General features: G+C 37.4%; 1 protein-coding gene across 50 annotated transcripts in view; it reads left to right on the top strand.

Moving 5' to 3' along the window:
• The window catches only part of LOC111052973 (MAP7 domain-containing protein 1), a 331750-nt gene that overhangs the window by 250156 nt on the left and 64459 nt on the right, over positions 1-17135 (top strand). For all 50 annotated transcript variants that reach the window (XM_039432960.1, XM_039432975.1, XM_039432967.1 and 47 more), the window contains one exon: positions 16421-16486. In XM_039432960.1, coding sequence (XP_039288894.1) covers positions 16421-16486 — 66 coding nt within the window. The remainder of the gene's footprint in view (positions 1-16420; positions 16487-17135) is intronic.

Genomic DNA, 17135 nt, shown 5'->3' with positions numbered 1-17135 from the left:
GTTTCTACAAGAACTTTAGACCAGCAGTCTTGCATTTTCACTGTCACCAATAATGTCAGTCATAACAATATTGCAGGGCAACTGGGTACAATCTGTCTCTGTCGTGGAAAATATCCGGTTCGCATGTTTCAAGCTCGTTGGTGCGAATCGCAGTCTGGCGATTCACTTCAATCTGTCAGAATTGGTTGAATTGAAAGCATAGATTTCATTTCCAAGGAATTCTGACAGTGAAGTGAATCTAAGTATACGTGTATTGCGTTGCTGTGTGCTAAGTAGTTGGGTGAAGGGGGTGGAAAGGGGTCCCTTAGGAGCCCCCAACGTTTCTTGTCAACATCCAGACTAGTTACGTTCACTCTCTCTCTCTCTCTCTCTCTTTCTCTGTTTGACTACTGACGACACTTTTTCAACTACTGTAGCAGTAGAACTCTGCAGCCCTTGAAAGACAGAAAATTATGCGTTGCTGCAGTGCTGTTAGTTGCGTGTCACTTTCTCGCGCACTAAATGCGTTCTTTTATGTCAGTTTTCTTGAACTGGACGGCGTACATTAAGGATTTTTCGGCAGAAATACCGAGACTTATTTAATCAAGACTGAAACTGTCGTACTGGTGCAATTTTCCACGAACCTTTTTTACAACAACCAAAAAATAGTTTGTCATTGGTGATTTTATTCAATTATTTTAAAATATGAGTCAAGAAATCTATCTCTGGAATAAAACCCCAATAATTTTCCGGCTCGGTTGGTGTAGTGGTTAGGAGCGTTACAAACTTTTGGTCTGCTAGCTACGCCTGGATTGTGAGTTCGAATCCCGCCAATGGCATGTACGTTTGATCATCTCATCAATCATTAAACTCATCAAACATTACCCACGCTCAAGAAAAAAGCGCATGTGGGCATCAACCACAATAAAAAATAAATTTATCGGATAGAGCATAAATAATGGTATTACTACTGTATGTTACCTTGTTTACTGGTAATGTTATATCAACAATGCTTTTATTTATCAATTAATATTTCAACATCTCTAAATCAGTATTCAAGGCATTTAATCTACCTATTTTCCACAAATTATCAATAATTTTCATTACACTTTTAAATTTAATTCCTTTTGTAATTGAATTCACGTCAGCTTTAAATAAGAAGTTCGAAAATTAAATTATGGAAGCTTGGAAAACTGCGTTTCCATTATAGAGGTGGGATATAAAATCATCTTGTTTTCAGTTGATGTTTTTAGAAAATGTGTGGTAGTTTAGCATGGCAAGCTGAATGAAAAACCGTGAAGCATATTAATAAAATCGAAAACTTATGTCAGCATTAGTGGAATGAGAAGCATTGACGTGTATGATATACTGTGCATGATTTATGTAAGGAATGAAGGAATGCCATTTTAAATTACTCTTAATCACAGACCGTACTTCATTTCCATTCAATTTTCCCAATAAAGCTCTCAGTCTCTATCTTTGGTTCAGTTCAGTTAAGTTACTATCCTTGAACGTCCAATTCAATCTCGAAAAAATTGAGACAAGCTCATAAACTATAGACAGTATTGAAAGCAACTGATTGATTTACAGGGTGAGCATAAAGTCTTGCCCTGATTTTAAAAATGTATTACAGAATAACCGTTTGACATATCAATTTATATCTTGCGCTGTTACTACATAGGTTAGTTTTAGTCTTGCCCTGATTTTAAAAATGTATTACAGAATAACCGTTTGACATATCAATTTATATCTTGCGCTGTTACTACATAGGTTAGTTTTAGTAGTTTTTTTTATAACACTTAAGTTAGTAAACTTCAACGTGTGCCCCCTTGGTAGCCCGGAGAATGTCGAAGCGGTATTCCAGTTCTCGCCAGGTGTTTTGTAACATGTGTTCTGTCACAGTACCCACAGCAGCTTGTATCCTAGCCTTCAATTCGTCGATGTCAGCAACTGGTGAGGCGAATACTCTGTCCTTGATATAATTTATCCCCATAAAAAAAGTCAAGGGGAGTAATGTCTGGAGAGCGGGGTGGCCAGGGTGTTGGACCATCCCTTCCAATCCACCGATCCGGAAATGTTTTATCTTGGAAATTACGCGTCATTGTTTAGGACCACTAGCGCCATCTATTGGTCAAAAAAAACTACTAACACTAACCTATGTAAGAGCGCCAGATTTAAATTATGTCAAACGGTTATTCTGTGATTTTAAAAATCAGGGCAAAATGAGCAAAAGTGAGCATAAAGTTCACTCTGTATAATTTGAGAATTCAACAAGAATCGTATAATGAATTGTACTTGCCTTGCATATCGTTATGTCATTGAATTCTCCAATTTTGCATACTCCTCGTTATATCTGCACTGCACCTAATCAACCAATCGCTCTCTGAGAGCTACAGAGTTGTGCGAACTCCATTCAGTGTTTAGTTGAGGCATGATTCTGTTGATGTTGACTTAGGAGCGCGCCGGAGGCTGTCTGCAGATTTTGAATGTGTGAAGTAGTCAGATTAGAGGCGTGTGTGCTTTCTCGAGTAAATAGGCTGTCTTCAAAGATGAGGTGGATTTGTGAGTGTGTGTGGGCCGCGAGGGTTTTAGAGCTTGAATGAGTGCTATCTATTGGTGTGGCGGAGTTCTCCAACTCGGTTCAATAACTCTGTCGTCTCTGGCTGTGTTCCGATAGCAAAATGAATGCGGCTTACTTGGAGGCAGCTTCCAGGGCAAAGATGTCCTTCTCGACCAATCTTTCTCTCACTCTCTCTATTAATCTCTCTCTCTCTCTCTATCAATCTCTCTCTCTCTCATTTTCCTCTCTCTTACTTCTCTGTCTCTCTATCTATCATTTGCCTATCTCTTTCTGAATTGAGAATGAGTAAGCCGTCGGGTTGCAAATTGTGTGCCAACGTTAAGCCTCTCGTCATTCGGATTCGGCGCTTAGCAAACTTGAACTGCGGTATTATTCTAGCTGCTCAATGCTCACCTGACACCTCTCTTTGGCGCTGCGATAGACTGTAGGCGGTGGTAGGCGCTAGGCGGCAGGCGGCACCTGTCAAGACAACAGCCGCTCAACATGGTTTCGCGTTTTCAGATTTATCACGCGGTGACGCACCTCTTCACTCATTATTCAAAATACATGAATTTGACTAGGTAGAATCTTGAATTAGAATTTGAGGAGGTTTTAGAAAGAGGAAGGTTTGGTGGAAATATTCACCTTTCAAGCTAAATACTTGGGTATAAGTTGGGAATTGTTTGAATCAACATCGTTTCTCGTTCTCAGATTTATCACGCGGTGACAAACCTCTTCACTCATTATTCAAAATACGTGAATTTGACTAGGTAGAAGTATGGATTAGAATTTGAGGAGATCTAAGAGGTGGAAGTTGTTGCTTGGAGGAAATGTTCACCTTTTATTCTAAATACTTGGGTGTAAGTTGAGAAATGTTTGGAGGAGATCTTGACTCATCACTCAAAATACTTGAATGTAAGGAGTTGGAGATTCGTAAATTTGAGGAGGTAGAAGTTGTTGTTTGGAAATACTTGGGTGTAAGTTGAGAGATTTTTGGTGGAGATCTTGACTCATCACTCGAAATAGGGTTGAGTGATTGTTGTGCAGAGGAGGATCTTTTATGACTTGAAAGGTTCATGTTTTAGAAATGTTTCATAAATAATGACTTTTAAGTCTGGATGAATCTTACTTTGAAATCAATTGCATAATCTTTGAGGCGTTTGAGATTGAATGTTTATGTTTATGAAGGGACGGATTCAAAGATCCAAAGGTTCAAAGAACCTCACACGTCAAACGAAGCTTATTGTGTGTCCCAAGTATGTTAGAGGAGTTGAAGGTTGTTATTTGATGGGTATACATTCATTATGATCATCCTGTTTTAGAAATATTTCACAGAAAAATCAACTTAACGTCCAGAGAAACGTAAATTGTGCACGTACATGCACAAGAGAAAGAGGGAAAAACCTTAGATGCAAGAAAGGCTTAAAATTAACTTTGAAGGTCTTAACTCACTAAACTTGAAAACTCTTGAAGATTATAAGTTTTTTGTGCTCACAAACTATTATTATTGTTATTCGGGCAGGCCGTACAAATGTTTCCTATTTTCGAATCTAATCCTAGACTATTGTTATCCATGTGCACTACAGTCTACGGTACATCAATCATATTCTTTGTTAAGTAGAACTTTGCACTAAAAATGTTCAATTTACTTGAATTCATTAATCTCCAACATCGTTTCCAACAGGCATTCAATCGTGTTCATTATTCAATAATTATTTACCAATTCGCTCATTTAAAGTTAATCAGTCAAAATTTCAACACAATATTCCCCTCATAACTTATAATACTTCCTGAACGCTAATAACTAGGCCCGATTTTCCTCTGAAAAAGGATTAAAAATACATGCTTGAAGAGAGCTCACGGCCGGTTACTTCACAGAGAACATTTTTCATCATTCCGAAGCTCTCGCCCTATTATAGAGTACACAACAAAGATGAGCTCTCGAAGTTTATGGTTTCAAATTGCTTGAACGAAGTGAAATGCCGGCGTGAAGAAATAGCATGTTAATGGTGGTGCAAAGAAACGCCTCTGCTGGGAGAGAAGAACTTGCTGGGAAGTTGAGTGATGGTCGGGGGGGGGATTGTTGCCTCCCCCTTCCTGGCCTCGGAAGGGTGCTTGGGACTCCCCCAAGCAATGAGCGATCACTTGCAGGGAAAAGTAGCACCTGATAAAAGCTCGGATAAAAGCTACACTAACCTTCTTATTCACTTTTCTTGTCAGCCCTTTGATGTGTGTTTTTTACTGGCTAAAGTCACGGCCAAACTCATGAATAAGCCATTCAGTCCATCCGGTGAAAACTCTATTTCTTCATGCTTCCTGAGAGAATGATAAATGATCGCTAAGCTGCCCCATTCTTGAGAATTCAAGGGAAGTTCCTAATTCTTCCGAGATCTTCATCTATACTAGTTGATAGGTGTGGATTCTGAAGAGAGACATTGCCAAAGAAAATTCCTAGTTTTTTCAAGAACTAATCTATTGTACTTCAGTAGGTGATAGGTTTAGTTTTTCAAGAAAGACCTGTAAATTTTGTAAATTACTTTTTTGAATGAATGAATTTATTTATTTGCTAAAAACAAAATAAAAAAATAAATATAAGATACTGCACTCGACTAAAATTCGTACATAAAAATCAAGGAACTGTATTATATTAAATTAGAAAATAATCACGAAATGATATCCTTATCATAATATTATAGATAATACTTGAGGGTATGTCATTGCTCATTCTAGTTGAAGCTTAACGAGTTTAATGATGAAACAAAAAATGAATTTGCAGTTGAGTGAAACTTACAATTTTCACATTTTTGTGGAAACTCTTGATATATCAAATACATCCAGTTTATTTTTTCACATTCTAAAATACCAGTCAAGTAGGAATAATTCTATATTTGTTCAGATTTTTATGAAATTTCACGTGCCATGATATATTTGAGGAAACTTTCCTTAATAGTATTCCTTCTCTTATTTTTACTCTCATATAGGAATTTGTTTTGTTTCTAAAACTTTTTGAAATGGAAGCAAGACTCTGTAATAAACATTTCACACTCTAGAAAGCAAGGAGTCGACCAAAACAGACAGCATTGTTCAGCACTTAGTTGTAATGTGGAGAAGAGAGCGCGACTGTGAATGTAGGGAGCAGTAGCCGCATCGATCGCGTACGGTATAGTACAGGTAGGAGACTCACTTTATACCGTCAGCATTCTTTGAAGGTTTCAACCCCAACACTTCCCATTGAAATGATGCTAGTAGAAGGGTAGTAGTTGGTTGGCCTCGGGTAGGCGAAAGTCCGCATGCACAAGAATAGAACAACTTCGCGCACTCCAAGTCCTGGCGCGTGCAGGTACGATACGGCTTCCCTTTCCCTTACCCCCAACCCTCACCCATTTGTGGCACCCTTAGTAACACTCTTCAGATATATAATACATTCACTCGTCTCCTGACATAGTATGCTACATGCCACCTCAACTCCATAATACACGTGGACACGCTTGAAACACTACATCTCGCCTGCCCTAGAAGTTGACTTGCAAGTACCTAATTGAAAATGCCCTGAATCAGCTGATTGTATCGTGCTGTGCAGTATGAAGGGGAAACTTTGTCTTACCTTCAGCGTTGCAGTAACTACTGTACTACTATTCTGACCTTTGTTCAGTTGGCTGCACTCATTCTAAAACTCTTCACGGAGCTTGGAGCAACTATTTTATAGTTTCTCTATGGTTTGAGGTTTGCAACGTTTTCCAAGCTGTGTTCGTTGTAGAATTCAACTTGTAGTTATTTAATGTAATGCTTGTAATTTATCATCTACTACAAGTGGCATGTAGAGTGTGGAGTGTTGTCTCAAGCTGTGTACAGACTTGAGCGCCACGAACACGTGCATTTTGCGTTTCATCAACTGAGGCTGAGCTTATTATATTTTTGTATTCGTACATGAACAGTAATATACAGATAATATACAAGCTTCTAAACTGTATAATAAGCCAAAGACCTTGAAGAGATATAGACCCGCAATGCCTATGCCTTCCCAATGATAGCTCTTACTTGAAATTGAAGGCCGCCATTGGGGTATTTTAGCACGAGATATTATATATTATTTATTTGTAATACTATAAATCACAAAGGCATTGGTGGCATTGGTATGTAATAATCTTATGGGTTGCCCCCTCAATGGCGGATTTCAATTCCAAGTACAACACTAGCGCTGCATGTGAGTCTATGCATCTTTAAGGTCTTTGTAATAAGCATACTAGCTATAAAGCATCATCTGATGAAAAGTGAGATGCACGTCTTCGTGAAGCTTGTCTCTATGTAGCTTTATAGAGCGTCGTTTTCATATTATTGCTTACTTTTGAAATTTTTTATTATCCTTCAATCAATCAACGAAACCATATTTTAAACATGAACGTTGTACAGTTCTATTCATTGATTTTCTGTATCGTTAGGCACTTTCATCACTTTGAAATTCCATATCCACGGATTCATATAGGTATATCAACTGTACCATCTATATCCTCGTGTTAGTCTATTGATCCACTCATGTAAAGCTCTTCAACTTTGAAAATTTCAGTCTCACTCATGCATAGCTCTTGAACTTTGAAAAAGTCAGTCTCAATTTCCATTCCAATGAACTCGACTTCTAAATCGTTCCGCAAATCTGGTGGCTGAAAAGTCGACTAACTATTCGACAACTCCAGCTTTGCTCTCACTGAACGTGTTCATTATACCGGATATTAATTTATCGTCAGAAGCGTTCTCTCGATTTTTCGTTGGGCCGATTCCCTTTGCCATCATTTGATTCGTCAAAAGTAATATGGAAATGCGGCGGCAATCCTGCCGCTCTCCAGTGGTTGCAGATAAATGCTTACGTCGGCATTGTTCACTTTTAATTAAGTTACAGTCTGCATGCTGGACGTCCGCGAGGTATTGCTTGCCGCCTCTCCACATACCACCTCCACCGCCCCCTCTGATCCAACACCATCGCCTCCGTCCTTAATTGATCGGTTAATCGAATCCATAGTCGCACTGTCAAACGCCGACCGCCCCCAATTGCTTAATTGCGTTGATGCCGCCTCCGGCTTGTCACAATTAGGTTATACTGTCGAAAGCGAACTAGTTTTCATATTTGGTCCAAGTTGGGATTCCATCACTTATCTTTGAGAACCAGATGGTCTGTAGTGTGTTACAACTTTCTCATCTTCGTTAGTAGAATTAGTTTGCATCACTGGTTTCATCAATATCTAGACATTCTAGTAATAAGATTATCTGGAAATGATTGAGATATTGATGGAATTTAGTGGTAATTATCTAGCGATATAATGTCTTCTATCCAACTGACTGATTTTATAAGATACAACTATTTTAGAATCGATATCTTGAAGTGATTTGTATTTTGAGAGGTAGAATCCACAACATTCAATATACTGATAACACACGAAACATGGAAGCTCTAGTTAACCTCACTAGAGTAGAAACGTCAACATAACTAAGGGTCGGTTTCTGAGCTCAGGATTTAGATGAGTTCTAGACTTTAAACAGCTGGAGTCAGAAAATTGGCTTTCCGAAACGGGGCTAAGGCGCAGTCCACGTCCAAACCAAATTTCGAAAAACTAGAAAATCGAACACAAAATTAAAAGAGAAAATAGTGTAAAGTTTCAGCTATTTTGAATTATTTAGGAATGTTCAATTTCGTCAAGGAAAAACGTTTCCAATCCTAGAAATGAGAAAATTAAGATTATCATAAAAACTACGACTACGCCACGTTTCGGAAAGCCAATTTTCTGACTCCAGCTGTTTGAAGTCTAGAACTTAGCTAAATCCCGAGCTCGGAAACCGACCCTAAGTAGTCACTGACCCACTGACCTCACCTCAAAGGGCCGAAAAATCATGTGAGCAATTTCCATACTCGAGTTCAGTACTTTGCGTATAACTCTCAATGAATAGTGAATACACATATTTTATGTGCAAAATCATTTATTTTCATATAAATAGTAGGCTTGCAATTCATAGAAATGTTTTCCATATTTTATCATTGAAAAGCCTTTTCACAAACCATACAATTGGCCTACGTCGAGAAATGGTTCGTCTTATCATTTTCGAAGCTTATTTCATAAATTTAATAATAGATAGGACAGCATATTATATCGTTTGCATATTTGTGTAATCATAATGCACATGTAGGTTGTTGCACCCAATCAACATGGAATATAGTTGGGATGCAATTTGGCTGCCAACTGCTCACTGTGATGGTGATTGTTATTGACTGTGTCGCAGTGCGACTGCGACTGCGACCGAGTTGTCTTGGCCCAGGCTCCATAGAACCACACCAGTCGAGAGTCTTCAATTTGTTTTCGCAGCTAAATTGCTTTGTCGAGCCACCACGACAGGTCTCCGACTTAATTACAACCTCAGGCTACGGCCTCGTCCTCTCACCGGCTTCCATCCGTTTAAAGGCGATTGTCCTTCCTCGAATCCCACAGAATCAACACCACCCTGGCCACTCTAGTGTCTACCTGCTCATCGCTCAGACACCTTCATCTTCCCACCACCCTGGCCTCTCTAGTGTCTACCTGCTCATCGCTCACATACACCTTCGTCTTGCTTCAGTTCTCTTTCCAGCCGCCTCAGCGCCAGTTGCGAATTAATTGGTTGTCTCCCATTATTGCCTAGCATTAATCCTGGTTGTGTCCTGTCCTGCAAACTGTGAGAAGGATGTTCCTTTCAGAGATATCTGGTGCAACTACTGTTCACTTCTAACTAAGCTTTACATTTTGTCTCCTGAGTGGGTGATTTATCAAGTGTCGTGCTGAAATTATGACCTACGCTCATCAGGTTGAGCCAACTTATGAAAATAAGCGTTTCATCAAAAATATCGTATTTAATAACAAGAAGCTTCATAGCTTTGAATATTATAAGAAGAGTACTAATCCAGGCAACGAATGTTCAAATAAAGATATAGAGGGAAAAATTTAGAACACAATTTTCAACTACACAGATTTTGTAAGGGTAGTAAGAGGATTAACATATCAAAAGTCCTCACCCCTACCCCCTTTGATAAAGGGGTGGGGGTGGTTTGAAAGTACCACTTTTTCACTTTTCGCATTTATCTCGGAAACTATGCATCTTATAAACATGTGTTATCTGTGCAAGATTAAAGCTAACAAAATCACCAACAAGTTTTGTCTTCTACATGTTTTCCATATCTCTCATAGTTTCTGAGATATCCGCTCTTGAAGGTGAGACATTTTTTGAAAAAGCACTTCTGCCTCCAATTTTTTCATATTTTCGGCCTTATAATTCTTGAACGATTGATGAAAAAAATCTGTGTTGATGATGAGCTGATAGAGCATCAAATTATCTTAAATTTTATGTATATTTTCACTATTTTACGCATTTCCTTACGACTGTTGTAGCAGTTTTAGTGTTGAGAGTGAATTTTTCTGTTCAGCAACAATAGATCAGTTGACAATGTAATTTGGAGGGAATGGTTGAAACACAATTTTCGACTTTGCAGCTTTGTTGACACTAGTTTGGAGGTGAGCATATCAAAAATCCCAACCCCTAAATCATGTGCTGAAGGGATGAGGGTGATTTGAGAGTTGCATTTTCCACTTATTACTTACATGCTTATATCTTGGAAACAATGTGTTCTATTGACATAATCAACTACATAAAAATGAAGCTTAATAAATTTCCTATAAGTTTTATATCGTAGAGGTTTTCGATAAATCTGATACTTTTCGAGATATTCATGTACTAAAGAGATGTATTTTCGAAAACCCAGTTTTCTTCCATTTTTTCGCTCTTCCAAGACTTATAACTTTTCAACAATTGACGAAACAAGCATGTGCTAATTACGAAATTGTAGAACATTAAGGCTGTACAAAGGCTAAAAATAAACTTCCTACTTGTGATATTTTTCAAGTTTTTCGATTTGTATATAATCAAGCTATCAAAATGAAAAGGTTTTCTCAGGAAAAGAATTTCCAAATTCTTTGAGATTTTGCGTAGTTTTCGGTCAGGAGAACATAAGTTTGTCTGACCGCCATCATTTGCTAGTCCATTTACCGTTGAAGTGCACCATGATTATTTATTTCACTATCTTCTACAGACTACAACATATCACAATTCTCCGGTTATTTGACTATCTTCCACAGAAATATTTTCACGTATCTGATCACGTGAGATAGTGTCATCGCAGTACTTCAGAAGTATTGATCGTCATCAATATTCCATCTGGAGAACAAATGATTGCCCATTAGGCATAAGTTTGAGTTGGCATTTCTCCACAGGTGGAGGGAATTCGCGAATAGTTCTGGCAACTGCACTAAATCAATGGAAAGTGGTTGTGAGTGCGGTGGTGGTGGGGGGGTTGTGATTCAACAGAGCCAACTTCTAATTGGTAACCGATCCCAGTCTTATATAGATCTTTCTGCTGATTTTCGCATGGGGAGTGGGAAAGTTTGATTTATTATCGCTGATGGTGAAAGTAAGTTATAGATAAGGAGAGCCTTTTTTAGCCGGCAATCACGGAACGTCTGCTGCTGCATTAGTATTGGACTGAATTAAAATAAGGGAGTGGGAATTTCCAAGGACGGGAAACCCTCATCACTGCAGTGGAACGCTTTTCCGCAACTGCCGTAAGACGTCGACAAAGTTTTGCTCTCGGAAAATTCTCACAAGCTTTTCCCATCAACGCTCCGAATAAGCTATAGCCTAAGAGCGGAAGCGATACGATATTGAACGTTTTGCAGTGCGCAAATTAATTCGGATTTTGCTTCGTTTTCTGCCTCCAATAATCACTGCTTCTCTCGCTTAACTCGTTATCGCTTTTCTCCTATGCACGAAATTCTGTTTCATTTGCTCGAGTAAACCTTTCCTCTTCTCTTAACTTAGGGCCTCTCTTATAACTATAAACTGAAGGACCCTCTTACATAAGATCATGAACTGGATTCAAGAATATTACATCCATTATAGAATCACGCCTTACTTCTTATTCAGTAAATTCTCGACAAAATAATCAGCACCCGGTTTCAAATATAAGATGTGAGTTGAAACCTGTACTGATTCAAAGAATATGTCTTGCAAGGAATATCTTTCGCAAAATTGAGCAGTGATTGAATTCTGGGAAAATATACATATTATGTCATTCTAATTTTTCCACTTGATAACTTTGATAGAATTTTACAAATACGATCATACTTGAAAACATTGAGTTTCGATATAAATTCACATCCATGTCGCAGGATTTTCTCTACATGTATTGATCATATATTATATTTTTCCTACAGATAGCTTGAAAAGTGATCATTTCTGCACTGATTGCAGGCCGCAAAGAATCACTTTTCTGCTCTAGTGCGCAAAGTATTACTTTGCGTACTGCAAAATAGTTAGTAGGTTATATGGAGCACCAGTGCAGGAAAATCAAAAATTAAGTTGGTAACACTGACTGTGGTATAGTGAGGTCCACGTTATAATGGTAGTGGAGAACAGCGCTGCCTATTTATTATGTGCCTTGATAATAGTTATTTCAATGCTTACATAAGATAAACCCTCTTAAAGCAGTCAGATAAATTTTCAATTGAATTACTAATCATTATAATTTAATTATTATCATTCAATTTTAAATAAATCAAGGTTTTTATTAATAATAAAATCACACAGAAAAACATTTGATGGATTTCAGGGAATTTTACCCATAATTACCCACTTTTCATATTCAATGGTAACTGTAGGGAAAATTTAATGTGAAATAAGTGCGCAATGTTCCTCTGCTGCACTCAAAAAACCATTATTCCGCAGTAAACGTTTCTTTCGGTGCAGCAAACTGTCACTTTGCGCACTAGTTGCACAAATAACTAATGTGTTCTCAGTAATCCTTGTAACATACATAAATAAAGAACTGTAATCTGATCCTCCATGCATCAACCTATCAACCTGCTTTCAAATATAATAATTTTTCAAGTGTGCAAGAACATACTGTTAGAATTTATACAAGTTGTTCAAAACGTGGGCTCGAATTAATCGATTTTTCAATATTTTTTCCATCCGTGAATCCTTGAAATGTAATGTATAGAATGTTATACACAGAAAATCTTTGAATAACAGGATTCAGATTCCCTCAAAATGAAAAAGTACGAACTCATCAATTCTAGCTTGTAGTGATTGTAACTCCAGTTTTTTGACTCGTCAAAAAATGTTGCTTCATGGGTAGTCGACTAAATTCAACAAAACCTGTCAACACATTGTAGAAAACTAGTTAGCTCTCTGCTGTCTGCCTCTAAATGACTGAAGAGTTCTGGATGATTTGATTGATGAACGTTGCAGTCTCACACATTGCTGAATCAATCGTTATCATAATTTTCGTATGATTGCTGTGGGTGAGTGAGTGAGAGTGGTTGAGTGAGGAATTGTGTAGTTTTTGGTTGAATAGCGCCGGACTCGTTAGGTCACTTGTATGTGCATGTGGGGTGTAGGTCTGGGGGTGTTGTTAGGGGTAGCTGAGGGGTGGCACAAATTCATGGGGGGGGGCAGTTTGGTGTTGGGGGGGGACAAATCCAAGGTTGGGAATCGGCAGCCGGGTACCAGTGATCTCTGCTTGTCCGCTAAACCCGCTTGACTAACGATAAATTAATTATTGCCGCGTTATGATCCGAATCGCATCTGGTGCTGGCCTCTGTATTCGCATACGATAATCCTGTATTATTCAGACAGACAGACGACGTAGCTTGGTTTCAATCCGGTTCGTTTGTTTTGTCGGCTGCTATATTTCTAATATCTTTGTATACATTATTCAGAAGCAGCTAGAAGATTCTGTTTCCAAAGTACAGTATTTATTCGTTGTATGGTATGTGAATGTAGATGGTACAATATCACTTGACAAGAATTATCGAAATTCAAATTATTCAACAAGAAATTGAGATTCTAATCCGTTGGTTGACTGAAAAAGTATCATGTTCGTGTTAGATATTCATTAGTATGTGAATGACAATTTCTATATTAGTTTGTGACAATTTCTATATTTTGAAGTATATTTTTGAAGAATCATCGTGTCTGATATATACGTTTTTGACAAGAAATGGACAATTTCTACCTCTGGTTGAATAAAAATGTACATTTTTGACAAGAGATGTAAAATTTATCCTCTGCTTGAATAGAAAAGACGTATCAGACGTACTGTATGTAAAAATATATCATGGCTATTAGGAATTTGGATATAGGAGAGAGGAAATGTAAAATATAATCCTCTGATGAGCTAGAAAAGAATCAGATGTAATGCGATGTTGGATGGAAAAAAGGAATTTCAAATTATTATTATCTGTTTGAAGGTAAAGAAGGATGAAACTTGCAGGAAAAAGGATTAGGGATGATGAAAAGCTGACAAGAGCTGGAAATAATCAGAAAGAAAGGAAGTGAAGAACTCGGGAAGTAAGTTTTATTCAAAGCTTGTTTGGGAGGTAGAGTGCAAACGAAAAGTTACAAGGCTTCGGATTATGCAAAACAGAAACTCTTGATGAAACAAAAAGACGTGTAAAAGATGGAAAAGAGTCAGTGAAACACTGGACTTGCCCTCATTCAGTAAGTAGATGTGTTGGGTGCGTACTGGATGTATCTAAACTATTTTTGTATGCTTTGTGTGATGTTTTCCTTTGTGGTCAAACGATGAATGATGTTGTAGATGTGTCAAATGATGATGTGGTAGATGTTGAATGGAGGAGTACTGCAGAGAGTATACAGAATGTAACATTCTACATGTTAGCATTACATTCTACATATTACATTCCATACTATCTATACTATATTCCATACTCTCTGGAGTAGTGTTGTTGCTCAGTGTTGATCACATTGAATTTCGATTTTGCAAATACTGCTTTGGTGGTGAAATCAAAATGAATTAATAATTTTATATTTCATCAGCCTTCGATTACTAATGCAGTTTCACTTTACTATCAGTAGTCGTTGATCATTCATGTGTGAACATTGAGTCTTCTTGTAAAGTTCATCTCATAATAACTCATCAGCCTTTGATCAAAATCAATCAAATTCGATAATGCAGTGTTATGTACTTTACTTATAGTAGTCATCGATTCAAGCAGAGATGATAGAAATAATCCTTATTCAATAATATCCAATAATATTTCCTTACTTTATGATTCAAGTGAACAAATGAGTTTCTCTCCACATGAAAATTTTCTTTATCAAGATGGGAAGGTCTTCACTAATGGAAGGAGTCAAATACTTGACAATATTCATACATAAATTCTGTCAGTGCTCTTGATATAGAAGCACATGAAATTGTATCACGTTGCATCAATTTGTACGATCTGAATTGAAATCCATTTAGGATTACAATTATTTATATATCAAGTATTTCAAAAGTTATACCTGTCTACGCGTTGAATTCAATTAAACATTCATTAAATATTCATTAAATACCTGTCCTCTTTCGAGATTCAATGAAAACTATGTTTTGAAATGAAAATATCTCTGGTCAAGAGGCTGTATTAATGAACCCGTCCATGACTTTTGCAATTGTTCTGTGTTGAAAGCGCTCATCCCCACCCTCACCCCCCACCACCACCTGATAGTGACAATGCCCATTCGGTTGTATGAAGTCTTTTACGACATGGGTGCGCAATAAAACCCTCAAGGCTGGCTGGCCGGCTGGCTTTTGTTGCTACCTTCTTTGTCCATTTCTCGGACACTCTGTGTAACATTGCCGATTCAGCTTGCTCCGGTATAAAATGCTACCGGGCTACTCTGGAACGGGTCGATTCTCTGTCTCTCTCTCTCGCTCTCTCTCGTTGGCTCGGCTATTTAGCGTTTTATCGTCGTGTGAATGAAAGTAACGTCCGTTTAAAGCCTGTAAATCCTAGTCGTCCGATAAATTAACGGCTTCTATTATCCCCGGCTCAGAAATTCCTTTTCACACCGCTATAGAATTCGGCGCCTCTCAACCAGAGGAAACCCTCCACCCTTTCAGGCTGTGCACCAAACATCTTGCTACCACTATCAGTGAGAGGGTTTTGTGGGTATTAGACACTATTCAACATTCGAGCCGAGATTAAGTTTTACACGAGCTGTGAGATTTAGAATGATAGCGCTCACATCTGCGAGAGTCGAGAAGATTACTGTGATACTTTATTGAAATACCATGTCCCTCATATAATTCTAGAATGAACCTCTCATTTTGCCTGGGATGCTTTTGCCTCTCTTACCATGCCTAGATTCGCTACATTTCCAATTCAATAACAGAGTCTTTATCCGTGGTTTCAACCATATATTCACCATCAAACTTCTATTGTGAAGTCATTAATATCTCCACTTATAACTCAAATATTTTGAACGAAATGAAAACTTTAGAAGATCCTCTATTATCATAGAAATTATATTTGAATATCATCTCTCGTTATTTCTAATGTTATTAATAACTGTTATTTCATAATAGTAGTGTTATTTATATCGGTTTTGGTTGTAGATATCCACGTTTTCTTGAAGTTTCAATAGCTGAGGTATTTCTTTAACTTGAGATTACAATTTCCATATTTTTCATTAAAAATGAATTTACTAGCACACTTCATAAATAGTATATGCTTATGTTAATGATATGCCTGTGTTAATGATAGAGTGTACATCACTGTCCAAACCTTGTCGCTCCATTCAATAGAAAAGTTATTCTTCCTCTTTGTTATCATTAGAATAGCATCTGTATGGTTACCTAAAATAAGATAATGTAGATCCTTTGAAATCACCTTGATGAATAATACTTTCCCTAGATTGAAATTGATTCTATCTTTCAAGATTGAGAAGTCTATTTTCATTGTTCTATTATGAATTTTATTATTTTTTTAAATTTCTGTTAACCAATAAATGGTATTTTTATTTCAGCCGGAGCCGCTCCCGTCGACCCTAATCAAAAGCAGTCTTCTTCCCGCCCTTCATCCGCCAAACAAGGTGAATATCAACGTTTCATTCATCTCTTCCCATTAGTATCATGGAAATTCTTTCATTGAAAATTTAATATATTCATTGATTTTTTTATCCTGGAATGAAAGCTATCATTTTTCTACAATTTGAGAATAATAGAACCACAAACATTCCTGGTACCGTTCGATTATCGAATTTAAGAACTTGTTTTTTTTGTCAAATATACAATCAAATTTCTATATAAATAATATTTATTTCCTTCTAATTAAATTTCATTATCGAATTTGAGAACATTTTTTTTGTCAAATTTACAATTGATACCCATATGAGAAAGAAGAGCGTTTACATCTTCAATTTCAAAAGATGTAGGAAACTAAGTCAAATATAATTTGAATGATCATGTTGTTGGTTAAAATTGCTGGTTTAACTTACTAAATATGGAGAAAGCCTTCGCACGAGAAGAGTTTTCGTACGTGAAATTTTCCTTCTGACTGATAGACCGTTCCTCAATTGGTGTTTTGCCTTCCTGTGAAATGGATGGAGTTAGCCGACTAATTTCCATTTTTACGGAGTTTTCCAATATATTATTTTATATGATCGGTTGATCAAGAAGCTCCCCAGTAACGGTAGGAAGGTGCATTCAGTTCTATTTGACTCTTAGGGTCAAGCCACATGA

The sequence above is a fragment of the Nilaparvata lugens genome, chromosome 7 (genome assembly GCF_014356525.2).
Source record: "Nilaparvata lugens isolate BPH chromosome 7, ASM1435652v1, whole genome shotgun sequence".
NCBI lineage: Eukaryota > Metazoa > Arthropoda > Insecta > Hemiptera > Delphacidae > Nilaparvata > Nilaparvata lugens.
Note: the sequence above shows the minus strand (reverse complement) of the source record. Positions and strands in the feature narration are given on the sequence as shown.